The 27,500-nt window shown below is 39.6% G+C and overlaps 2 protein-coding genes across 8 annotated transcripts in view; one reads left to right on the forward strand and one right to left on the reverse strand.

Moving 5' to 3' along the window:
• The window catches only part of LOC143020908 (EF-hand calcium-binding domain-containing protein 14-like), a 299,803-nt gene extending 282,773 nt beyond the window's left edge, over positions 1-17,030 (forward strand). For all 3 annotated transcript variants that reach the window (XM_076177814.1, XM_076177815.1, XM_076177816.1), the window contains 6 exons: positions 5,926-6,147; positions 8,573-8,710; positions 8,940-9,125; positions 10,597-10,692; positions 11,019-11,124; positions 13,130-17,030. In XM_076177814.1, coding sequence (XP_076033929.1) covers positions 5,926-6,147; positions 8,573-8,710; positions 8,940-9,125; positions 10,597-10,692; positions 11,019-11,124; positions 13,130-13,152 — 771 coding nt within the window. In that variant the 3' untranslated portion in view covers positions 13,153-17,030. The remainder of the gene's footprint in view (positions 1-5,925; positions 6,148-8,572; positions 8,711-8,939; positions 9,126-10,596; positions 10,693-11,018; positions 11,125-13,129) is intronic.
• Positions 17,031-17,459: 429 nt separating this feature from the next.
• Positions 17,460-27,500, reverse strand: part of Rpn8 (regulatory particle non-ATPase 8) — a 10,890-nt gene continuing 849 nt past the window's right edge. For 3 of the 5 annotated variants that reach the window (XM_076177819.1, XM_076177820.1, XM_076177821.1), the window contains exons 2-7: positions 24,029-24,215; positions 23,822-23,907; positions 23,255-23,440; positions 22,143-22,244; positions 21,790-21,942; positions 17,460-17,929 (exon numbers count right to left, since the gene is read on the reverse strand). In XM_076177819.1, the coding sequence (XP_076033934.1) occupies positions 17,666-17,929; positions 21,790-21,942; positions 22,143-22,244; positions 23,255-23,440; positions 23,822-23,907; positions 24,029-24,215 (978 nt within the window). In that variant the 3' untranslated portion in view covers positions 17,460-17,665. Of the gene's footprint in view, positions 17,930-21,789; positions 21,943-22,142; positions 22,245-23,254; positions 23,441-23,821; positions 23,908-24,028; positions 24,216-24,356; positions 24,506-27,500 lie in introns of all 5 variants that reach the window. The other 2 variants (XM_076177818.1, XM_076177817.1) reach the window with 1 other exon arrangement.

Consider the following 27,500-nt stretch of genomic DNA (forward strand, 5'->3'; position numbering starts at 1 on the left):
TTTGACAATGTATTGTTAGTGTAATTTAAGAAATATACATTTATATGGAGTAAAAAAAAATCAGAAATGGTGGAAGTGATTACCATCCAGATTCATATAAGTATCACAATGACAAATTATGGTGATGTTAGTAGTGACAATAGTGGTGAAGATGGTGATGGTAGTGGTGAAGAACGAGTATGAGAGAGCGACTGAGGGCAAGGCTTTGAGAACATGTATACATCGGGTCTCTTCAGCTTTGTTATTGCTTTCCGAAGCGACATCGAAGCCTGTCATGCGAAGTCGATGTTTACGAATCCCTGATGGTAAAGGGTTCGCCTCGGGCCGGGCGCCTCATTCGTCTCAACGTCGATAAAGGCGTTCGAATATGCATGAATTGGAGTTGAAAAATCAAATGGAGGTCTTCAGTGAGATATTTGGTGTCCATGAAAACGAGTAAATCGTAACACCCTTCTCCTCTTCTCCCCAACCTCTCACTAACGCCTCCTTTGCCACCCAGTAACTAAAATAGAAGAGGAAATGGGCAAATGACGTCATGTCGCTTCGCAAGTAAGAGGAAATGTCGCATCGTGCGTTACCGCGGTCGGAAATGCGGATGGAAGGCTTTACTGTATTACGTCCTGGCAGGGGATCCGCTTTGTGTGAGAGGTTCAAGTTTGAATTCTAAGACGGGAGGGATTCTATACACATTACGCTCGAAATTCAATAGACATCATTTCTGCGGGCGGTGTGCATGATAGGCTTAGACCTAAGACTGCAGGCCGTGCGGAAAGACGGAAGATGTTACGACTGGGGAATTTGAGAGCGCACCACGCTGCGTTTGATAGAAACTACAAAAGCGTAATTCCGATTTGGAAAAAAAAAAAAACTCTATTATAGGCTACAGCAGGAAACAGTGAAAGGGAAAAAAATATTCAAAACTCTCCTGGATACAGGGTAAACTATTTTCATATGCACTGTAGATGACACTGTGTTGTTAACAGATAAAGGAAGGATTAAGCAAGTTAGGGAGTGAATTTGAAGAATAAAACAGTTAATGTATCTAAGAACAAAGTAATAGTGGTATCCAAGAATTGAGGACACAATGATAAGATACAAATACACGAGTAAGAAAATGGAACAGATTGAAAATTATACATATCTGAGAACAGGTCATGTGAAAATTAAGGAAGAGGTGATAGAGGGAGAAGTGAGAGAGGGAGGGAGGGATAGGTATTAGGAGATGCTTTGACATCCGTATGGAAGGGAATAAAATGGCACCATTGAAAGCGATGAAAGAAATGTATGAAACAATGGCTGAGTCGGCTCGTGTATGGGAGTGAAACATGAATGAGGAACGCAAAAGATTGCGTAAAAGCAGTATGAATGATATTTTTTAGGTCTGTACATGGATTTGTGAAATGTAAAAAAGTAAGAAAAGATATTATTCGTAAAATGGACTTAGGAACAGATGGGATGAGGAGAAAGAGATGAACAGTCTAACCCAGCGTTTCTCAACCTTTAACCCTTGCGAAACCTTTAAAATAAATTGCATGTCTCAAGAAACCCCTGCGCAAAAACAAAAAACAAAAACATATACCATATCTTTCTCATTCTATTTCCATCGCAATAATAGGTTAGATAGGATGATGTCTATATTACATTATTACAGTAACCTTTTGCGGAACCTTAGGGTTCCGCGGAACCATGGTTGAGAAACGCTGGCCTAACCTGAGGTGGTATGGCCATCTCATGAGAATGAATGAGTAAGGGACAGACTAAGGAAAACGGGAAGTTGTGTGGATAAAGCCATAAGAACACGCGGTCAGGCTGTCGAACAAGAGAACACGTTCTTCAGTGACAGAGAGAATTGGAGAAGAATGCATAGATTTTAGTGACGACCTTTCCCCCATGCGAGGGGTTTCTTGGGGAGTGAACTGGCAGGATTATCGGTGGGGAAAACAGGGAGGTGCCGTTCTCACGTGGTTTAAGCAGGACGGAGTGAGAGGGACGAGTGTGATGTTGGACGTGAGAATGATCCACCCGCAAGAATCTAGTGGTAGATAGTGGATACCCAAAGATTTTTATTCACTGTTGAAGGGGTCATCTCCAAGAAGCCAAAAAACAGCAAAAACAACTTGAGAACTGCCCGAAGAGATCCGTTATAAATATATAAATAAATAAATCTAATCTTGCCTTCTTCATCACCTCCACTCCTCCCAATTGGCGAGTTGACATTAGGTAGAGAAAAAAATTATAAAAAACCTCACCATGTTGAAGAAATTGGCCAAAAACGGAGTTGAAAAGGTTTGGCGGTTCCTAAGGTGACTTTCATTCCGGTGATGGAAATAGGGTTCTGGGAACCAGGTACGCGCTCAGGATTTATGTCCAGAAGTTTTGATCAATGTCTCTATCTCGCTTTCCTCCCCCCCCCCCCCTCTCTCTCTCTCTCTCGCACACACACACACATACACACACACACACACACACTGTACTTACTATTTGTATTTCGGTAACGGGAAGAAAGTGTTGCTTTCTGCAGTCACCACCACCACCACCCCTTCGCGATGATGCCGGACGTCGGAGGTTGTCCTATTTTCCTCCAATGACGAACGAGAGCCGTTTTGTTTCTTGGTCGTAGGCGTCGTAGTTCAAGGAATTCAATATCACCCAGTTCAGAGAATGCAATATCTCAGTATTCCAATAGTGTCTCCGAGAGGTGGAGAGAGAGAGAGAGAGAGAGAGAGAGAGAGAGAGAGAGAGAGAGAGAGAGAGAGAGAGAGAGAGAGAGAGAGAGAGAGAGAATATATGACCGACAGTGGGCAAGACCAGGGCAAGTCCCCGCGGGACGACACTGCGTCACATTCTCGTACATCGTGGCAGCTTGGAGGCGGCGGTTGTGGTGGGGGCGTATTTGAAAAAATAAAATGTCTTACATGTTTCAAAGGGAGGCTAAAAGGCCAGAAAAAAATAAAAACACAAAAATAAAAGACGCCCACAGACATTCATTCCAAAAAGAAAAGAACTGAGGACATGCTAGTTCAAAGTCGTAGTGGCGGTGTGTTGTCAACAGACAAGGAGAAGGAAGGACAATTTGTTTTAGTTGTTGTTGTATTTCCTGCATGATAAAGGGGCCAAAGTTCTGGTAGGCATAGTTGGTTTGTTGTTGGACAGACAGCGTTTTTGTCTTCATACAATTTTATTCAGAATTGAATGTTCCACGTGACCGTTAATGGATTAAACATGACTTCATTTACCTGTGTAATGAGCAATGCAGCTTTACCTTTGTTTTTCTTTTATAATTTTGTTTACTTAATTTATTTATTCATTTATCTATTTATTCTGTTAGACGGTTATATTTATGTGTTTTCATAACGTGTTTTCGTCTTTTAGAAGTACAGAATGCATTTAGTATTCTCAGAGGGGCTTAGTTAACCTGAATAAAAATATATTGACAACGGCACAAGAAGATTCACTATTGTTTGTCAGTCAAGCTTATACACCATTCAGAGGCCTCCTCTTCTCTCTCCTCTTCCTCGTCCCCTGCTCCTCCTCTTCTTACTTGTGTTCCTCTTCCCTCTCCTCATCCTCTTCCTCGTCTTCCACCTCCTTCTCCTTCTCCTTCTCCTCTTCCTCGTCCCCTGCTTCTCCTCCTATTCTTCCTTGTGTTCCTCTTCCCTCTCCTCATCTTCTTCCTCGTCTTCCACCTCCTCCTCCTCCTTCTCCTCCTCTTCCTTGTCTTCTACATCCTTCTCCTCGATCCCAGGTCTACATCCTTCTCCTCGATCCCAGGTGACGTATGAGCCAAAAGCCGCTGTGATTGGTTGCGAAAATAACGCTAACCAATCACGGGCTGCCCTGAGCTGTACTGTACGTCATCGAGGTGGGGGGAGGGGGGGGCGGAATCTGAGTGGAGTAGAGATTGACCAAGCCCTCCAGAACTCAAACCCGCTCTGCACAACAACAGGAACAACAACTAGAATAATAACAACAGCGACAACCTCACAACAACAACAATAACGACAGCCACAAGAACAATGCTACCAACAACAAGATTCTCAAAAACATTCTTAACAACAACAGCAATAACAATAAAGTCGCCCGTACAATTCCCCAGAAACATTTCTGTTGAAGACAATTGTTGAAAGACGACGGAGAATAACCAACAACACAAAATATCTTCTTCACTATATGCGAACACCAGATTTAGAAATAAATAAATAAATATATTTATAAACATTAGGGTTCTTTCAGCTTCAATTTCAGCTTCACTCTCAGTTTCAGTTCACCATAAACACAAATCATCAGTTGTTAGATGTTACATTAAAGTAAATACAGTTAAATGTACCAAATTAAGAAATAGTGCAAAAGAAAGCATAACCTAATATAAAACCACAAACCAATTAAAAACTTACATGAGATAGATGGAAGACAAGAAGAGACGGGATCCCACGGGCTTAGCAGATGACTCCGCATTCCCCCACGGACAGGTTATCAATAATGATCCACCCGATTTCTCCAAACCATACAGTTATCCCGTTCGCTGCCTAGGGAGGTTTCCCTCGACTGAATAAAATCGTGGAATCTAATGAACCATGCCATTGGTCCAACACGCTGGCGGCAGGGTTCGAACTGCCATTACTTCGACCTCCGCCACAAGTAGCGACGGTCTAACCCGCTCGGGTTAATAAAAAAGATAATAGTAATAATGATAATAATAATAATAATACCCGATAAAAACACTGCAGACTAATAGATACATATATCATATTTGCAGTGCAAAGACAAACAGACGGACATACGTTTGACGACAGGCTATAAAAACCACTTTGAGTCTCTTTTGCCCCCTTCCCCCTACACCCCAAGTCATCCCCCACCTCCCTCAGCCAGCACTCTTATCCCCCAATTAATCGATTAATTTGATTTCGATAGTCACCCACCCTTCAATGGCTGCCTTGGGATTAATTAGACCGCTGGTCGATATTTGAGAAAGTTCACCGAGTATCGTAAAGTCGCCCGGAAACCCCCCCCCCCCGCTGCCCGTGTTAACCCATTTCGGCTCTTTGTGTTTCCTTAAGCCGAATAAAATGGCCAGGTAGGCATTAGCCAGAACAAATTCATAAAAGTCTTGTCAGGGCCGGAAGAGCTCAGCTCTTCGATGGGATGACTCGTTACCCCAAAGTACGCAGACATTAGCTCCTCTGTATACCAGAGTCATGCAACATTTTCATGTTTGGAGACAAGTTTCTATGTTGAGCTGTTTTATTTTATTTATTTATTTATTTATTAATCTGTTAGATACCACTCCTAGATCACCACCTCTTCTCGTGCTCCCCTGTCAGTGGGGATAAGAATGCCGCCACTGCTTTCCCATGCATGTCATAAAAGACATTTCAATGGGATGGGGGGGGGTACTAGTATGTCCTCATTCTATATTTTTCACTCGCAAAGAGTCGAGGCATGTTTTTTTTTCGTACCATCGAACCATATGCATTTCGTATAGAGAAAAATGCCCACTTTTCCCCTGTTCCTTCGAATTTTCGTATATCGAAGTTTCGTATATGGACGATTCCCTGTTGGTATAGTGCCATCCTCCGGGACACTGCATTCTTTCTGAAGGAGGGGCACTACTGAAGAAACACCAACACAAAATATAGAAACACTAAGAACATTCTTTAACCTTGCTTTCTCAATACTATCAAGATGAAATGTGACTCATGCTTTTGCTGAAATACATTTTATTCTCTCATTTTTTTTAAACATTGATATCTTTCTCAGATCTCGGAGATTTAAGACCTTGTGGCCGTACAGCCATCAAGTGTTGTCTCTCTAAGTAGGACTCGAAGGTCTATCCATTCCTGGCCTCAGCCACCAGTGCCCTAGCAAGCTCGGCCTCCACACCCCCACCAGGAACAACCCTAACCCTTCGTTTTTGTTTTCTGGCAGGTGGCAGCATTGGAGGAGGGAGTGCAAGGGATCAAGGCATCACTTAGCAATGCCCCGCAGCTGTCGTCGCTGCCCAAGGACGTGCAGGCCCTTCAGGACTCGGTCTCCACCTTCGGGTCATCCATCCAGGATGTCCAGTCGAGTCTGAAGGTGATGGCAAAGCAACACCAGCAGCTGGACCAAGACCTACGGAAGGCCAACACGAGGATCGACACAGTCAAGGTATTGTGATTATGCACATGCGCATGCATTTCCTTGATTGTATTGCAGCCCCCAGTATACAGGATAAGAGTTACGCCCCCATTTCAAATTGAGATCTTCTGTACCAGTTTCGTCCACTCGTTTAATAATCTGAACAGTGCAATCATCTCGCACCTTTCTCTTCATTTATTTTTGATGGTGGCAGGTCCAATGCTTCTAGTCTCTTAAACAGTTTATCTGCAAGATTTGGAATCAATTCGATAGCTGTTCTTCGTATTTTCCTGATCTTGTGTATATTCATTGTTTTGTGTATAGACCATATTGCTGCATTTTCTAATTTCGAGTGATTATTATTTTTTTGTATACAGTAAACCCTCACTATACCGAAACTCGTTACTCCGAATTTCGGCTATATCGACCCTTGTCAGACCTACCGACCATTCGTCGGATATAACGAACAATGTCGGTATATACGGTGCAAAGATCAGTATAGATGACGGGCGGGAGACCTTTCGGTTTGAACGACCAAGCCTACCCTACAATAAGTTCAATATATCGAGAGTTTACGGTATAGTGAAAAAAAAATATTTTCGCAAGCAACTTGTATGTCTCGTCCCACAATCTTGCTGATATGTTTGATGGGGCATAAGCCATCCATGTCCAATATTCCCAAAACCTTCTTTGCAATCCATTGATCTTCTTTTTCAAATATTGTTCGTTTCTAATACTTTGCATTGTTTATGTTACAGTTTCTGTACCACACTTGGCTCCTAACATGTATATACTGTCTAGTTTTTTTACAACTGGATTTTTTCAGCATGCTGACACGTGTTCAAAGTTGTAATGAATTTTCATAGCATTTAGTATTGTTGAAGTTCCTTTATGTTTGTATATTAATTTGGAGAGAGTTGGTGCTAACTTTGTTGTTGCTCTTTTTATTCTTTCTAATTTCTTTATATTCCTTTTAGTACTGTGTGTGTGTATTTACCTAGTTGTATTATATGGGAAGGGAGCTATGCTCGTAGTGCCGTCTTTGTATCTTTCAGCATCAAATTTGTTCTTAAATTCTTGTATAGTTTTTGCACACACTGTTGCCTCATCCAGTTTGTTCCAGACATCTACCACTCTGTGTGGGAAACTATTCTTTTTCAGGTCTCTTCTATAACTATCTTTTTTGAGTTTCTTTTCATGTCCTCTTGATTTTCTTTTATCCCACTTAAATAAATCTTCTTTGTCAAGGACTGCCATTTGTTTCATTAATCTGTAGTGGTACATGATCTTCTGTGTCTAAAGCCAGATTGTTTTGGATTAAGTATATTATTTTATTCCAAATGTTTAATCCATCTACTTTTGATCATTTTTTCACATATTTTGGTTATTGTGCTCGTAAGGGAGACCAGTCTATAGTTTGTTGGCTCTTTCTTATCTCCCCCTTTATATATTGGTACAATATTTGCATTTTTCCAATCTTTTGGTACTTTACCTTCTTTGAGTGAGTAATCAGTTATCTTGTATATCTTGACTGTTAGTTCATCTATACATTCTTTTAGTATCCAATTTGCAATTCCATCAGGACCGTGTGATTTTCTGACATCAAGGTTTATCATTTGGTGTGTGTTTGTGTGTTCTAGTGAAATTTTATGCTAACCTTGGCAAGTTATAATCCTAAGACTGATTATGGTCAATGAAAATGTGATGGACGGCCATCACAGAATTTTATATATAGATAACTTGTAATCTTCATCTTTTATTTATTATATATATATATATATTTCTTCTATCATGTTTACATAGGTCAAGAATATAATGGGTGTGATTGCTCTTGTAGAATTCTGCTAATCACTGCCTTCCATTCTGACATCCTATCATTTTCATATGCACTGGGCTTTCAGGAAATTGTTTGTCCAGTCCAAAAGCTTACCCCTTACTAGTCCAATATACTCCAGGAATTCCCATAGTAATCACTTGTAAGATACCTTGTCAAAGGCTTTCTCCAGATCCAAGTCCTGTACATAGAATCCACCCAGCCCTCCCTTTCTCTTCCAGTACATCAAACAACTGATTTTGAATAAGATGTCAACAAGTTTGATATACATGATCTACTGGTTCTGAAACTGAACCGATTGTCTGCTAAGATATTTGCTCTTTAAAATATTTAACATACCTATCTTTTACAATTCTCTCATGTAATTTTATTTGTCATGTTGGTCTGGGACACTCATCTGTAGTTCAGTGTTACCTATGTACAGTATTTCCTTTTTTGGGACTTGGTACAATGTTAGCCCATTTCTAATTCTGTGTGTGTGTATATGTTGGTATTTGTTCTGGCTGTCACCAAATAATTTTTTAATTGGAAAACCTCCTGCATAGAGAAGACTTGGAATTTTATTTGCTGAACATCATCACATGGGGCAAGTTTTTTTTATTATTTGCATATTTTACACAGGAGGAATCACATAAGGAAGTTGCTGCAAGGTCCAGCCTTCAGGAGCAGGTGCAAACAATCCATGGTGATATAGACTCCGTCAATGCTACAGTGGCCACCCATGTGCAGATTGTCATGCCCAACCTTGACAAACTAAAGGTTGTATTCCATTTTAGTTGATTTGATACTGTTGAAATATTTCTCTCTCTCTCTTCCTCCCTCCCTCTTTCTCTCAAGATTAAGGGCTTCAGAGTAATAGTATGCAAGTTGAATAGAATTATGTGATAACAGGAATTATGAATACAGAATAATGATGGGGACATGTTGAGATTATTCAAGTAATTTAAGGTCAACTAAAAGACTAATTCAAGCCTTTTCCACATTACAGGAAAAAGAAAAATCACTCGAAGGAGCCATGTCCAACTTAACCCAACAGTTGACCGAGTTGGAGGGCACGTGCAAGCAGCTGCACCCAGATATGTTAGTTCCACAGCTTAACAATGCATCTGCCCTCATCACTCAACTTCAGCATACAACATCACAACACGCCAATTTGATCAAGAACATTACACAGGTTTGTGTTTACAATTGAGATTAATAACTTTTCTTCTTCTTCTTCTTCTTCTTCTTCTTTTTAAGACAGATTTCCATTTCAGTTTTACTTACAGAGTTAATGAACCAAGTAAATATCAGAGTGGAATTAAAAGTGTTATGGGAAATATGTATATGGGGACAAATGCAAAGAAGGAGTGATTGTACCCACAACACTTCATGGAGCAGAGGCCTGGAATATAATGGAGGCAGAAGGGAAAGATCTGAATCTTTTTGAGATGTATGATAGGGGTCATAAGAATGGATAAAGTGAAAAATATGGATATGAGACACAGAATGGGGTGGAAAGAAAGAGTGGGGTGGGAAGAAAACTATCAGATAGCGTAAAATAAAAATTGAAATGGTTCAGGTACATGGAAAGAATGATTGAATAAAAGCTAGCAAAAAAAGTTTGAAAATCAATCAATCCATTGCCCCTGGTCTCTTTTGCAGAAGACCCAAAGTCTCCAGGAAACTGGCAGCAGCCTCTGGGTAGGACCATAAATCACTTAGAGAAGAGTTATTGTGTTGATAAAAGTATGAAAAGTAGAAGTAGATGGAACGAACTTGAGAGGGACACCAAGAATGTGTTGGATAGATGAAAGAGGCTTTGGATACATGTAGACTGTCTCTTGAGCGGGGAAGAGATTGTGCAGAAGATAGGAGTAAGTGGAGTGAAATTGTAAGTGGATAAAAGGATCGATGCAGTCGAACTGGATATTGTTTCTCCCCTAAATTGTGTTGAGTGGATGAAGAAGGAGTTGACACGCAGTGAATGTGTGGGGGATAAACCAACTCTGGCTGTTTGGCCCCGCTGTGAATGATCTGTTCCTTGCTGTATTGCTTTTAACCCAGGCAATGTGGTAGGGGAGAGGGTGATACTTCATCCTCAAGGTGTTGAGATGGGAGGAGTGGTCGAATAGGTTTAATTTCTTTACGATATTGGAGGGGAGAGGGAGGGAAAGAGAGAGATGTGAGTGGAGATTAGTTATGAATGAATGAAAAACTTATCTGTCGTGTAATTTCTTGAGTGGATGAGGGGGGGGGTTGCTGTGATGGGACACCATGACAGTTGCCTCATAATGAAATGCTAGGGGTAAACCAGTTTTGTCTGTTGGGCCCTGCTGTGGACATGCTATGTCTAGCTGCATTGCCTCTGACCTGAGCAATGAGTAGGAGTTAGGGATGACCTTTCGTCCACAAGGAGCTAATGTGTGGAGTGGGTGAAGGATGGGTGTATACCTTGACTTGGCCACCCCCCTGGTAAGGGGAAAGAGCCTTTTTTATGTATTGTATGTATGTATGTATGTATGTATGATGGGGGATTGTGCTTTGACTTGGCCATCCCTGCATATAAGGAGGGGGCCTTTGATATGTTTAATCAATCATTTGTGACTTGGAACCTCACATAGACACCAACTGTGTTGCTTCATAAAATATTCTTTAATTTGCAGACTGTGGACATGGTAAAGGGTGTGGAGAAGAAACTGGAGGGCAGTCAGGTGCAGATGGCCAGCACTGTTGGGGACTTGACGCTACGAATCAGCAACGTTAGTACCCTGTCTTTACTTTTAAATATATACAGTTTAATCCTCATATTAGGAAACAGCATGGGGAAAGTTCTTCCATGTGCAAGTGATTAGTAGGATTCGTGTGTTTTGACTCAGCCACCTCTCTTATAATGAGGAAAAGCCTTTTTGGTATTGATGTACCGTACTAACTTTTATTATTGCTGCCACTGCTTTTGGCAGAGGATTTAGATTGACTGTAAGGGTATTCAGTTTGTAGATAGTCTATAGAAATATTAAACAGGCAACTTTAAACCATTTATCCAGATTTTCTTTTACATAATCTTCTATTTCTTTTTACTGTACAGATTGATAAGCGTGTTTCTAGGTTGGCAGAGCCAACCACTACATCCCCTCCGTCCAATGCCAGCGAGAATCACAAACGAACACAGAGACTATCAGAACCCCCCGGAGGTATGGAACATGTATTTAGCATGATAACATAAGAAGTTAAAAAAGCATTTAATGAAGAAAGGTTCACAAATGGTCTTAAGTCATAAACAATGATTGATACTTTGCCTCAGTTTTCTTATACAGGAGACCTACAGCCTTCAGTAAACCAGTCATGCAGTCATGGTCACCAGTTCATTCCCCATAAGTCACGTGGTGAAGAAATTTTGTGGAACTGTCTGGAGTGAATGAATGTAATGTAGTATAATGTGCTCTTATATCCTCTGTGTAGTGATTGTATCAAGTGCATTTGGTGTCTCACCAAGCCAGGTTACCAACCTGCATTGAAGTAGTACCAACACAAAATTAGCACAGCAACAGACTCCAGCTGTCTCAGATATAATCACCATACAGAAGAATTGGAACACCTCATTCTTCACTACCATACAACCCCTTCCAGACAGCTACACAAAATCTTTTCACTGAGTGAATTATGTGCTGGTCCTGGTGATTATGGCCAGCTTCATGGTGGTTATTAATCTCCTACAAGAGAGTGGATGAGAGGTGGGAGGGGTGTTGCAATGTAATGAAGCAGTGGTGGTAAACCAGCCTCAGCTGTTGGCCCCTTCTGTGGAGGTGCTGTGTCTTATTGCATTGCCTCATCCACAAGGAATTAAAATTAATGGGACAACAATGGGTGTGGGATAGGTGAAGGGTGGATGTATGCCTTAGCTGGGTATCTCCTTAAAGGGGGGAAGGACCTTTTGGTATATTTATGTCTATCAATCTATATACCAAGGGTTCTTCCCCCTTATAAGGAAGTAGACAAGTCAAAAGCACACACTCATTGCCACCCATTCCACTCCCATCCACCACCCTTGTTTCATCTTGGCTCCTTGTAGATGAAGGGTCATCCTTGTCTCTTGCCCGGTGACCTGGATCAGTACATCTACAGCAGGGCTGTTTTACTTGTAAATGCTTTGGGGGATTAAAAAGTGTAATGAGAAATAGGCATTTGGTAATGGGTGCAAGGAGGAGTGATTGTGTGGACAGTACTAAATGGGGCAGAGAGATGGAAATTTAGAGAGGGAGAGAGATAAAGTGTACATCTGTTTGAAATTAAATGTCTGAGAAGTATGGTAGGGGTTGCACGGTTGGATAGAGTGAGAAAGGAGGTGAGGAGGAGAGCAGAAGTGGAAAAGGAGGTGGCAGATAGGGTTGATGAAAGTATTGGGATGGTTTGGACACATGGAAAGAATGAGTGAAGAAAGATTAGTAAAAGAGGTGTGGAAGGCAGAGGTGGATGGAGTGAATATCAGGGGATGACCCCAAGGATGAGAAGGATGGATGGGGTGAAAAAGGCATTGGGAAAGAGGGGTATGTCTGTTGAGGAAGGAAGGGAGAAGACAGAAGATAGAGGTGAGTGGAGAATGGTTGTGTATGGATGATGTTGTGATGCATGGAAGGGAGTGGGTGGGGAATGGGGGGTTAGGGAGTGGTTATATGTGAAGGATATTTTGACACAGCTTGAGGGTATTTCTCCCAGTTTTCTCTTTTTCTGCATTAGGGGACAAAGGGGGGGTTGCCAATTAAATGAAGCAGCCTTGCTGTGGATGTACTATGTCTTGCAACATTGCTTCTGACCCAGGGCAATGAGCAAGATGCAGGGATGACCTGTCATCCAGGAGGAGCCAAGAAAAGAGGGAAGGAGGGGTGGTGGATGGGAGTGGAGTGGGTGGGGATGAAATGGGTGGGAGTGGAATTATACCTTTTGACTTTGGCTACCTCCCTTGTAAAGGGGAAAAAGCCCTTGGGATATGTATATATGATTTCCAGGAATATAACCATTACATAAATTAAGAGGTAACTATCTTGATTAACACATAAAGATCAATTTGTAAAGTTATATGTCCATCACTTTTTCAAGGAAAAATGATCAATTTTGAAGTTGAAAGATGTTGTGCATGTAAATGGGGGAAGCCGTACAAGGAAACTCTGTGTAATATTTTATTTGTCTCTCATCTCACAGATTCGGGTGCTGAAGGTCCCTGACGTTAATTGTACCACTGTTCCGAAGAGAATCAGATGTGCCAACCTTTGCCATACCATGGCAGCTCATGACAACACAACATTTCTCTGGGGCAGATCCAGGAAGCCCACCAATACTTAAATGTCCCATGTCCAAATGCCTGCCTTCACTCAGTATTTTGCACAAAAGAATGTTACTTTGTAAAGTGTTTTGAAATGCAAGTTTTTTTGTTTGTTTTTTGATGTACTTGTACATCTCTATATTTATTTGTAAGCCCATCTCCCTTTTCATATTCAGAAAAACTCTTATCAAGTCCTGGATCTGCCCCATGGTTGCCATCACATTGACACAACGCAGTATTTGTTGTCATTTTAGAAACTAGATATATTGGAATTTAAGTTGGAGATCTGATTTCCTAAACTTACCAATACCTCTCAGAGCAGTAAAAAAGATAAACCTGGTTGAAATTAAATGAAGAGTGTTATTGTACTCATATTTGATTAATCATGGGAATTGCTGCATTTATTTTAGGGATGCAGCATTGTTTACCCTCTGGGTCCGTCTGGAAATGAAGTTGTGATTTTATTGTTACCAGCTTTATACATGTAGGGTGTTTCCCGATTTAATGTCATTATTTCTCCAAGCATGATAAGTCTTTTGTTTTCTTCTGATTTTATGTGAATAAAAAAAATTCATATCATATAAGCTTTACAGAAGTGTACTGTATATATACATTTTCTAATGATGAGAATATATACAATTTTGTATAATTTTTGATAAGGTGGAAATATTTCCTTTTAACACTGCATGGCATTGGATCATTTTGGAAATAATTTCTCCAATGTATAATCAAATGAAGAATTTATGAAGGAAAGAACACAATATTTGTTGTCTTATAGAAACTAGATTGAAATATTGATGATAATTTATGATTTAAGGAGGAGGGAGTTATAGTCACTGTATATTTAGTGTAGGGAAGAATATTGGAATAATATTTATTTGAATTTCTATTTAGTCTGAGCTTCCCTTGATGCTGGTCACAAATAAAAACAATTTGATATTATCCTATACAATTTTGTATATGAAAAGTCTTAACATGGTACTACTCACAAAGACACTGTTACTGATCACCAGACATTACATTCCATTCATTCTTTGTACCATTGCTGTAGAACATCAGATTACAATCAGCCAGGCCCACAAACCACATCCTCACCTTCATGCATGGTCGTGGTCAAACCATCATGTATGTTGCATAGTGAAGAAGAATTTGTTAGCAGACTTTCTTCTCATCCCATTCTACATAATTATGTAGGCAGTTCATGCAGTCAGGCCCACAGTAGAGGGCATATTTAGGTACCTCCAGTTAGTGTTATCTAATCTGTCCAAGCCCAGTTTTGGCATAACTAAGCCTTTTTGGCCTCTCCTAGTCTTGTCCAACATGTTTTAACCTTGTTTAACTTGATTCGGCCATCTGAACTCAATCTGGCTTATCTGAACCACGTCTAACTGCAAACCTCTTCTAATATAATACAACATACTCCAGCCAAACTTAGCCTTTCTTCAAACCTCAGATCTAGTCCAGCATAACTCGACTAATCTTAAACTACCAACTCAAGAGTTCGCTTAACCTCACTTGACCCTCAGAAAAGCAGAAACCCCCCTCCCCCCCAACCTTTCACACCTCCCATATCAAGTTAAGCACTCCATACCATTTTCAAGAAAGTTGTTACCATTGCATAAGCACTTTTGTATTGAGCTCTCTACCCTTGGGTCATAGAATGCAAGCTGCAGCTCACTTGCTTTCAAGTTTGTCCACCAAACCCGTCGACATTCATCTCCATACAATGCAACCTCCATTATGTCTGCAGTTGTGCAGTTTCAAAGTTGAGTGTGGAAATGTGGGTTACAGGGTTTACATCCAGGGTTGTACTGCTGAGGGGAAATCTTTGTTTGGATCTAGGATTGCCAAGTCAAATGTATAAATAGTATCAACATAGTGCATCCAAGATGTCTTCATTATCGAAAACAAAAATCAACCAAGTGCAAATTTTGACAGCGTAGTTTCATTAACCCCTTCACCAGTTACATAGTCCTTGGATTTTGTTTTGGGCACTGCGAGGTGGCTTTATTCAACTAAGGCTGCTCCCAAACAAAGGATCATAGTGAATCAGGACCTGTGTGGGGACCACTCCACAGTTGAAGAGTCATTTATTAGTGTTAACCAAAACAAAATCTTAAATGTATAATCATGTTGAAGGAGTTAATTGATAGCAGGGCTTAGAGAAAAGTGGCAGACATATTGCATGTATTCTGTGGCAGCTCAAAATACTAAAGCATCCGTTTTCTAGTCCATAGTTCTGGAAGTAAGATAGTGAAGCCTAGGCAGGAAAAGCATAAGAGACTTTTGTGCTTTAAGTCCTTTGTTGACTCTTGTAGAAATAAATTGGCCTTGAAGTTATGAAGGGTGAAATTCAGTGAAATTGTAGTTCTTCTAAAACCTTACAAATAACTGAAGTAATCACAATTTCAAGAGGCAAGACAGTTATAAAATTAAAGATCGATACATTTGGGATATTTTTTTTTTGCAGTTTGATGTGATTTTCTTTTAATTGGACATTTATTGATGCTACTTCCCTGTGATTGCAATACATTTGCTGTGCTTCACTTAAGTCTCTCCTCATAAGTGGTCTCTTAATTTCATGGTTTTAAAACCTTCAGATTACTCTTTCTAACCCGACAAAAGTATGATCTTCATTTCAGTCAAGGCGAACTATTTCATGATGTTCAAAACACCTTGGCTCATTTTTTTTTTTTTTCTAATAATGCATAATTGGAAAACTATTTTTAATTCCTAGTAATGTTTAGGTTTATTTTTTTTTTCATACTCAAAGGAAAACAGACATATAACCAAATCTGTCATCATTTTCTCAAGGTGTTGGCATAATATACAGATTCTGATTTGACTGTACCTAGAACAAAATCTATAAAGTGTACTGATCTATTTAGGCATTAATTTATACACTAGAAATGTCCTAGTTACTTTTCTGAAGTTTTCTGAATTATATAGAATCTTTCATACTTTCCTGTTCCTAAGCTCTTGCAATCTAAGAAAATTATCTTTCTCTTTGTGGAGACCCAAATTAGCCAACTGACACCCATTAGATCAGAGCTACTTGTGTAGGAAGACAAGTAGAAGCACTAGTCCAGATCCACACTGACGCCCTCCGTGTCTGCTTGTTATTGTTGTTTTTTAATGTTTAATCAATGCAACTGTTGCTTATTCCTAGGTACGTGTTGAGTCCAGATTGACTGTTATTCCAATAGTCTATAATGTGTACTGCTACTGCTCACTTTTTGCAGAAATGATAAGTTTTGTAGAAAGAATTTCTCAGTTGGGTCTAGTCCAGCCAAACAAAGCTTGTCTTGCCCATGATTTAGTTATAGGTTGTTGTATAGAAATAACAATTGTGACCCAAAAAAAGAGGATTGATGCCCTTCTTCCCTTGGGCTGAGAGACTAGTTAACATAAGCCTAGTCTTATCCAGTTGTCTACATAGTAGAGATGCTATTCTCTACTCAATAGAGAAGCAAGTCTTAGCCCGTAATGGGACTCACTGCAATTCACGAAGGGGCCTCTCTTTTTGGGAAATAAATTTTGTCTTTGGTTTGATATGTACTTTATTAAGTCAGAGCATTTGCCTGTATATCCACTCCAGTACAGGTACATTGGGCTTTTGAGTTCAGCAAGTAAAGACGAGTCGACTTGTGACAAATCATGATTATTAGTGTTATCTTGAATGTTTTTTTTTTGTTTTTTGTTTTTTACATAATTTGTCAGTGCTCAGCATTCTGTGAAGAATTATTTATAAAATAAATGTGAATAGATTATATCTTTAAATGGTTGTCTTGTTGACCTGTTTATCAGTTAATACTACATCCCTGTATTTGCATTTTCTATCATGCTCCTACAATAAATTAATCAAGATGTATCTTTTTTAGTGCAGAACTAAAATTTATTGTAGAGTACCAACATTTATTTTTGTAATTAAATCTATAAACATTTTATTAAACCTAGATAGTGTCATGAACTAGATGGATTAAACCTCAACCCTTTGATCCAACTCTCAGACTTTATACATTTGTTATTCCTTTGAATAGTAGCTCCAAGACTAAAGAAGATATGTCTAAAGTACTTGCAAAATAAAGGCTTCATTATTTTTTCACTCGGTTCTTGTGTGTAATCTGAACAAAATTTGGAAAAAAAAAAAAAAAATCAAACAAAATTAACCCATTACCACAAACCTGAGGGACTGATTAAAACAACCAATTACTAGGAAGATAAGTTTTACTGGTATTTTTCACATTACACAGCTCACTGTTCTTAATCGAAAAGCCTTCCATGAGAAGCATTTATTACAAATGGATGTTGTAGTATCTAAAAGTAAACCATCAAAGCATAAGAAAAATAAGATAAACATTAAAGATAAAAGTTATAATATACAACTATATTCCTATCTATTCCATTTCCCATTATTACTTCTTATCTTCATTCTTTTTGTCCTTCTCATCTTTTGATTCTTCTTTTTTGTCCTTGCTATCTCCATCTTTCTTATCCTTATCCTTTTCTCTTTTCTCTGCATCAGTATTTGCAAGTTTGTTGTTGATAAGATTGTGCAGGGCAATGATGGAGCGGATGAGAGATGCTGTGTAGACAACCAGTAACTGGTCATTGGTTTTCACATATAACGATTTGACCAAATCCAGGTTTGTGATGTCCGGTAATAGGTTAAACATATCCTGTGAGTGATACAGTGCATATACATGTATTAACAGTGAAGAAGGAGTGAGTTAAATATAAAGTTCAATACTTTCAATTTTCTAACATTTTCTTCAAGTATTCCTGAACTGAGCATGAAACTGATGACTCAAACTGTGAAAGGCGGTTCCCCTGCTAGAGTACTGCTCCATGGGGACAGCCAGGAGGAGGCAAGAAAAGTGGAAGGAGGGGTGGTGAATGGGAGTGGAGTATGTGGGGATGAAATGAGTGGGAGTAGATTTATGCCTTTGACATAGGCTACCTCCTATGTAATAGGGAAAAAGCCCTTGGTATATATATGTATTCCTGAACTCCTCTCTAATGTAAAAACTGGAAATACAAGATTGTCTTTACCTCTTATGCAAAACATTTGAGAAGGTAAGAAAAGAGGGTTTAGGGAGAAATGTCAATGTAGTGGTACTGTGATACCTTAATGCTAGAGTAGGAAATGAACCAATAGACAGTAATTGGGGAGTGTGGAGTTCCAAGAAAAAATTGTAGTGATGTGTCTACAGCGCTGATGATAGCAAATACAGTATTTAGGAAAAAAGTCAAGCATAAGTATGGGAGAGGGTGGTGGGTGGAAGGGTGGTAGATAGAGCATTAATGGACTATATAGTGGTAAGCAGGAGAATGGTAGGAAGAGTCAAAGATGTACATGTTCTAAGGGGAGAGACTGGAGGAATATCAGATAATTTTTAGGTAGAGGTTAAGTTGAGAGTGGAGGATATATAGAGAAAGAGGAAAAGGACAGGGTAGGGAGGTGCTTTATAGTAAACTGCTTCAATGAGAAAGAAAATGAGGGGTACACAAAGAGGCTGCGGGAGGGGTGAGAGGGAGTGAAGGATAGAGTAGAACTAGGAGTGGAGGAGGAATTGGGATGGTTCAAGGAGGGAGTCACAAGGTGTGCAAAGATGGTGTGTGGAACAAGGAAGACAGGAGGAAAAAGAAGGAAGGGTAGTGAGTGGTGGGATGAGGAAGCAAAGAAGGTTGTAGAAGAGAAGTGAGTATTCACAGATTGGTTACAAAATAGGATGAGAGGTACAAAGAAAAAAGAAAAGCATAAGATAAAGGAGGCAATGAGGAGAGCAAATGTGAAATAGGGTAAGAATACAATAGACATTTTTTAAAGTAATAAAAAGATTTGGAAAGAAATTAGGAGAGGGAGAGGAGGCGAATCAAGTAGAGAAGAAAAGGTAAAAGGTGCAAATGGAAGAGTTGGCAGTAAGAGGAAGATGGGCAGAGTATTTTAGGGAGTTGCTAAATGTGAAGGAGGATAGGGAGGGAAAAGTAGTTCTAGTGAGAAGTGCTAAGAAAATGACAGTGATGAGTTAAGAAAATGGAGGGGAGGGCAGGGGAGAAAGAGAGAGAGAAAAAAAAAAGTAGTGATGGTGGACTGGCTGGTGAAGTTATTTAATGTTTGTTTAAGAGAGGGTAGTGTGTCAGAGGACTGAAGGAGTGCCTGTATAATTCCACTTTACAAGGGAAAAGGGCACAAGTGTGAGTGTAGTAGTTTCAGAGGGATCAGTTTGTTAAGTGCAGATGGAAAGGCTAATGGGAGGGTTTTGATTGAGAGGATTAGAAGAGGAACAGAGGGAGTAATTAGTAAAGAACTGTGGGTTTAGGAAAGGTAGGGGTTGCGTAGATCAGATTTTAGTAGTAAGACCAATATGTGAGAAAGTTTTAAGAAAAGGTAAGGATGTTTTCTGGGCCTTTATGAATTAGGAAAACTTATGACAGGGTAGACAGGAAGACATTGTGGGAGGTATTGCAAATATATGGGATAGGAGGAAAGCTTTTAAGAACAATAAAGAGTATCTATGAGAGTAGTAGAGCTTGTGTCAGGATTGGAAATGGAGAGTGAGTGGTTCGAGGTAAAGGTGGGACTTCGTCAAGGATGCGTTATGTCGCCCTGTCTGTTCAACTTATACATGGATGGGGTGGTGCGAGAGGTAAATGCAAGGGTAGTGGGCAAGGGATTGGAGATGGTTAAAGAAAATGGAGAAAAGTGGGAGGTGAGCCAGCTGTTGTTTGCGGACGACACTGCGCTTGTGGCAGGATTGGAGGAGGGATTGAGGAAGTTGGTGGCAGAGTTTGGGAGAGTATGTGATAGAAGAAAGCCAAATGTGAGTAAAAGTAAGGTGATGAGATGTACAAGGGGTGAAAGTGGCAGTAGACTGGATGTGAGCATTAAGGGAGAGCGACTGGAGGAAGTGGATAGTTTTAGATACTTGGGTGCAAATGTGGCAGGAAAAGGTGGAGTGAAGGTGGAGGTAGAATGTAGATTGAGAGAAGCAAGTAAATGCCTTGGTGGATTAAAGAGTGTAATGAGGAATAGACATTTGGGAATGGATGGTAAGTGGAGACTGTATGAAGGAGTGATTGTGCCAACAGCACTGTATGGGGCAGAAACATGGAACATAAGAGAAGAAGAGAGGAGTTTGAATGTGTTTGAGATGAGGTGTCTGAGAAGTATGTTGGGGGTTACTAGGCTAGAGTGAGAAATGAGGAGGTGAGGAGGAGAACAGGGGTGGAAAAGGAGCTGGGAGATAGGGTTGATGAAAGAATATTAGGATGGTTTGGACACATGGAAAGAATGAGTGAAGAAAGACTAGTAAAAGAGGTATGGAAGGCAGATGTGGAGGGAGTGAACATGAGGGGACGTCCTAGGATGAGGTGGATGGATGGGGTGAAGGGGGCTTTGGGGAAGAGGGAAATGTCTGTTGAGGAAGGACGGGAGAGGACAGAAGACGGGTGAATGGAGAATGGTTGCATATGGATGATGTTGTGATTGCATGAGGTGGAATGGGCAGGGGGGTGGGAGGTGAGGTAGTATGTGTGAGCAAAATTTGATGCAGCCCAAAGGGATTTCTCCCTGTCCTCTCCTTTTATGCAATGGGGGGACGGAGAGGGGGGGTTGCCAATTTAATGAAGCGGCCTTGCTGTGGATGTGCTGTGTCTTGCGACACTGCTTCTGACCCAGGGCAGTGGACAAGGTGCAGGGATGACCCGTCATCCAGGAGGTGCTCAGATAAGAGGGAGGGTGGAGGGCTGTGGAGTGTATTCAGGGATAGAATGGGTGGAAATGATTTTATGCCTTTCCCTTTTTGGCTACCCCCCTTGTAAGGGGGAAAAAGCCTTGGTATATGTATGTATGTATGTAGTAGAGCTTGTGTTAGAATCAGAAATGGAGAGTGTGAGTGGTTTCAGATAAAGGTGGGACTTCGCCAGGGATGTGTTATGTCACCTTGAGTGAAGAAAGATTAGTAAAATGTGTGGAAGGCAGAGGTAGGAGTGAACATGTGGGGGTGACCAAGTATGTGATGAATGGATGGATGGGGTAACAAGGGCATTGGGAAAGAGGAGAATATCTGTTGAGGAAGGATGGGAGAAGAAAGACAGAAGATAGGGGTGAATGGAGAATGGTTGTGCATGGATGATGCTGTGATGCATGAAAGGGAGTGAGTGGGGGTTGGAGGTTTAGGGAGTATGTGTGAAAAAATAATTTGACATAGCCCAAAGGGATTTCACCCCATCTTCTCTTTTTCTGCATGAGGAGACGGAGGGGGGGGGGGGAGTCGCTGACTTAATGAAGCGGCCTTGCTATGGATGTGTTGTGCCTTGAGACACTGCTTCTGACCCAGGGCAGTGGGCAAGATGCAGGGATGACCCATCATCCATGAGGAGCCAAGATAAGAGGGAGGGAGGGGGTTAAATGGGAGTGGAGTATGTGGGGATGGAATGGGTGGGAGTGGATTTTATGTCTTTGTTTTTTGGCTACCTCCCTTGTAAGGGGGAGCCTTTGATATATGTATGTGAACAAAATAAACATCTCCATTACCTGCAGTTGATATACAATTGTATGATTTACTGGGAGTGTTCCATCAATAACCTGCTGTAAGTATGTGGCAACTTCACTTAGTTGCTTGTGTAGACCACGAAGGCCTAACAACTGTGTAGTGATGCGCTGACCAAGGGACCCAACAACAGTATCCTGTAAAGGAAAACAAAAAACCTGAATGTCTGTGCAAATGTCTTCCATGTTTCAATATAAACACAAATACTGATATGCAAGAGGGTACATGAACAGTGTTGAAAAAAATATATACATATAATATATATATATATACATATAGGAAAGGCTTCTTCCCTCTTGCAAGGGAATAACCAAAGACAAAAAGAAATTATACATACTTTTATATCTCTTAGCAAATGTTCCACTCCAACCTCTTCTGCTTCTTCTGCCCCAATTTCACTTGTAACATGCTCAAAAGTTTTGTTGGTTGGAGTACCATCCTGATAATGTTAAGAATAGTCAGATTTCTACTATATAAATACATAAATCTTGTTTCTACTTTCACACATGGTTTGAGCATAATCAACACAGCTAGAACCTATAGTAATATGAACAACTAAAATAATTAATTTCTTTTAAAAGTAATTATAACAATAATTGTTGCCTTGAGTCCCACTTTAAGTGGAAAAACCCACCACCCCACAAAAAAATCCCTCTCAAGAGAAGTAAGACCTACATGGTTGTGTTCAGGACACCATCCAGCATTAAACCAGCACTAACACAGAACAGGCCTAAAGACTGAAGCAAACTACTGTAGATACAATCATCACACACACACAGAAGGCACTGAGCACCTCATTCTACAATACCCCACACTTACAACCCAAAAACACCAACACTGTGTTTCTTCCCTGGGTGACTAATTGGCCTGCCCATTGGCTGTTGCCAATTACCTGAGAATTGTGGGTCTCCTGCAAGAGAAACCTGGGGCAATAGACTGATAGAGCCCACAGACCTCTCAGGGAACTTTGGACTGCTGTCTGTGTTATATTTGTGTGGGACTGTTTTGCATTACTCAAACATCTACAATCACTTACTGACTGCAACATACAACACAACAATTCATCAAACTTGTTCACTTATGTTAATATAAGGAACTTTGGACTGCTGTCTGTGTTGTATTTGTGTGGGACTGTTTTGCATTACTCAAACATCTACAATAACTTACTGACTGCAACATACAACACAACAATTCATCAAACTTTTTCACTTTATGTTAATATAAGTTTCCCCTTTAACACAATTCCCTAATTCACCATTACTTTCAAATCTAAACACTGTCCTACACTTATTCTTTTCAGAGAGCAACACAAAATCTATTCACTGACTGACATATGGACCCAACCAATGACTATGGTCAGTTTCCCAGGGGCTGTAAATCCCTTGCAAGCAAAAACTGAGGCAACAAATTGGTTGAACACATTTAAACAAATTCATTTAACATACTTACATCATGAACCTCCTCTACACTATAATATGCTTCTGTTGGAAGTCCAACATTACTGGGATGGGCATCAATAATAACCAAGACAGAGTTGCTGCAGTATCGCCGTACCAAGTCATTGATAGCTATGTCATTTTGGTGAAGCTTTGGCCCTGTGTGATACCATCCAACTATTTTTTCACGGGCATTTACCTGAATGGAGACAGAAAACAAAAGATTAATCCATTTTCTGACCCTTGTAATATTCAGCTTGGGAAGATGAAAAGTGTTACAAGAAATAGATATTTTGGAATGAATGCAATGAGAATGTTGTATGGAGTGACTGTGCTCCAAATGTTGTCTGAAGCATACACTTAGGAAACAGAAAAAGTTGCAGTGTTTTTTAGGTTAGGTAATTGAGAAATAAGGTATTACAAAAATGGCCTTTGTGGAGCAAAGAAAGTGAAAAAAAAAAAAAAGGAAAGAGAGAGAAAGCAGTGCAATGTGTTGAAAAATACTTATATACCGTAAGTATATGAACTATTAATTACCTCCTTTATAATTGTTTATATTACTGAAAACTAAATAACTTACTTTCTTAAACATGTGATACATATTCTCCAAGTAGTCATGATCCAAGAACCATACAGATTTATCCTTATCATCTTCATCAAAAGGAACTGGGAACAGAAATAAATTAATATATGTTATTATTTTTTCTTTTACATACTATAGGTCAGAATTAAATTGATTAAAGAGAACATGTTACCTTTTTATGTTAACAAATATAATAAAACCTACCTGCAAATGAATTGGAAACATCAAGGACACCTTTGCCTCGCCAGGACCCTAGAAGAACACCTACAACTCTTTTTGTATTTCCAATTCTGGACATGCGATTGAAATGGTCCACCACACTCAAAAGGACCAATGGATGGACCACCACCTTGTTGACTGGTAACACATCCATCACCATGGTTGTAGATTTCTGCAAATTTACACAGGAAACTCGAGTTTTCACCCACATAATACAACATGCATTGTAAGTAATTTTCACAAAAAGAGGATGGGGTAAGGAGCGAGGAAGGAAAGTTTGTGTACGTGTGAATGCCAACATATATTGCCTTACACATGTTGCACCCTGTGGTGGTGGAGATGTGCTTCGCTTCGCAGATTTTGACCCACTCACTGAGTTGGGGGGCAGGAGACCCTTCATCCCTAGGGTAATGAGATAGGAGCGGTGGTAGGTGGGTCTTTTGGTGTGGGTGTCTGCTTTGACTGGGAGAGAAAATTAGGTGAAAATCCTATGGACTAGATTAGGGAAATATTATAAAATATGCTTATGGGGATGAATCATACTTACATTCTATTTAAGGAGTGCCTTACGAGCTCAACTGATGGTCATGGCCAGTTTCCTGAAAGGCTCCTGCAAGCCTAACATATCCCTCCACTCTCATTAACTCTAAACCCCTACTTAGCATCCTCCCCACCTCATCTACATACATTCTGAACAACCATGGCGACACACAAACCTGGCACATTTCCACCCTCACCTCAAACCACTCACTCTCTCCATTCCCTACCCTTTAACAAGCTCTAAGGTACTATATTTATCTATATACCAAGGTCTTCTTCCTCCTTATATGGGAAGTTGCCAAACCAAAGGCACACACCCGCTCCCACCCACCACCCAGGTAGCAATGAAGTATGACAGAGCACATCCACGGGAAGGCCACTTCACTTAATTAGCGACCCCCCATCCATCCCTTCACGCAGTAACTACTACTTACATAAAACTGACCACTCTTAACAGACTTCCCCACATCCCCATTCATCCACAATACATCCCATACCATCTGTTGACCCAGTCACACACCTCCAAATCCATGAAAGCCCATAAGATATCCTTACCTTTTAGTCAAAAACTTGTATATCTTGCTATAAAGATTCAATCTACACTTCCTCTTCCTTTCTTAAAGCTACACTATTGTCCTCCAATTACTTTCTGTTCTCCTGATCCCCTTACCTATTCTTGTTCTCCTATGTCAGCAAACATAATACTGTAAATGGTATTATTTTACTTTCCTGAATGCAAAAATATAAGGAAATTATTTTAATGAGAAAATCAATAAACAAATAAAAATAGCCTGACTCTTTGGCAAAATATAAAATTTGTAAAAAAAAAAAAAAAGGGGGGGGGCAGAGAGAAAATACCCTAAGAACACCTAAATAGAGAACAAGGAGGTCATGTCAACTAAATCATCAGAGATAGAATTCTATAAATATAGCAGTCTTAAGGATAAAGAGCATCCTCAAACACGTAGTAATTTATAGGATTGCTAATCAATACAGCCATGTTTTGATGGTGTTACCTAATGGCAGCCTGGTCCAAGCAATATTGACTAAATCAAATGCTATGCATACACTTGATACAGCCATTGGTATTTTTTTAAAAGTGCACATCTACACGCTATAGCATTACAAAATTAAATATTAATTTTGTAAATCTAATACATCAACATAACTATTTTTCTTGGCAGAAATCAATAACAGAAAACACTTCTAAAAGCTATGTACAAATGAACGAAATCACGTTGACTTCTTTAGACCATCTTTGTTTTGATAGATTCAAAGGTCGAAGACAACCCTGATGACCTCTAGTATCATGGGTGCCACATTACTAAATATAGGTTAGATTAGGTAGGTAGGTTAGGTGAGAATAGATGAATTGATCAAACTTTAATTTCTTTGACCTGCAGATCTCTAAAACAAAGATGGTGTCTAAAGCAGCAATGTTTGTTTGTGTATAGCTTTTAGCAACTTTTTCTGTTATTGATTTCTGCCAAGAATAATGTAAATTATGTTGATGTATTATAATCTACAAAATTATTTTTTAATTTTCTATTGCTATATCACAAAGGTGTGCACTTCTAAAAACTTACCCAAGCTTCTGGCATATCTATGTACTAGGTATATAAAATCAGTATTATTTTAGTTGTACCTATGCAATATAGCATTAGAAAATTAAATATTAATTTTGTAAATTATAATACATGAACATAATATGCGATTTTCTTGACCAAAAAAAAAAACTTGCTACAAGCAAATCTACTAACAAACAAAGCCACTAGGGCAAAGTCCAGACACCATGTTATCTGTCCAGTCCAGTCACTGTCAATTAGACAATGGCTTTCATGTTGTGGACCAGGTGTTCTCCAACTCCAGGTGACATTAACAAGTGCTGTTACACAGATAATATGGTTTCATTGGACTTTTTGAGAGAACAAGGAGTTCTGCCATTGTCTGTTAATTGCCTGAGGTACAATAATAATCAAGCAGTCAGCATCCATGATGACAACGATGACCCAGATGATCATTAGAATTTGAGGTACTACATTACTAAACATAGATTAGGTTATGCAGGTTAGGTTAGACTAGACGAATTTATCATCCTTTCACTTCTTCGACCTGAGCACCTATCAAAACAAACTTGGCATATCATTCAACTGCTGCAACTTTGTTCATTAATAAATTGGTTTAAGCATATTACATTGATGTATTATAATTTACAAAATTAATTTTCTATTGATATACCACATTGGTGTGCACTTCTAAATATTTACCATCAAATCTACTACTAGATCAGTGACATGATGAGAACGAGGTAAAAGAAAAGAAAGCAAAAAAAATATATATATATATATGTATATATATATATAAAATAGAAAAACAAACCAAATAAACATAAAATGATAAAAATAAATCATACCAATCAAGCTATTGCCCCAGCCCTCTCTTGTAGAACCACCCCAGGCTCCAGGAAGCCTGCCATGGCCACCAATTCCGCCACTCGTGGAGAAAAGTTTGAACTGTTCTTTCAAGAGTCTGAGTGATGGATAGTTTGTGTTGTGTGGTAGTTGTATCTGTCATTTAATACCTAGGCAGGCCAAGATTGTCATTGTTATTTTAGTGTAAGGCGGTAATCTAAACATACAAATGTCAGTGTCACTCTTGTCTTAGGAGTGATTTCATGGAGACTTTGGTGCACTACAGGATTTATCGTTCTGTTGAGGAGTGCTTGCTTCATGATCTTGGTATGTACTATATGCGTCCTTGTATAAACATATCATAGTGTGCTGGATATTGATTGTAGTACATGTTTAAGTAAAATGTTTTGAGGGTTATTTTTTGTTGCATGTAGATTGTAGTCACCTGCACTTATGTGATCTAATGTAAGGGGTAGCTGGGTTTGAGGAATGGCATAAATTATGGT

Source organism: Oratosquilla oratoria, chromosome 41 (assembly GCF_046742065.1).
Source record: "Oratosquilla oratoria isolate Oo_2021 chromosome 41, ASM4674206v1, whole genome shotgun sequence".
Lineage (NCBI taxonomy): Eukaryota > Metazoa > Arthropoda > Malacostraca > Stomatopoda > Squillidae > Oratosquilla > Oratosquilla oratoria.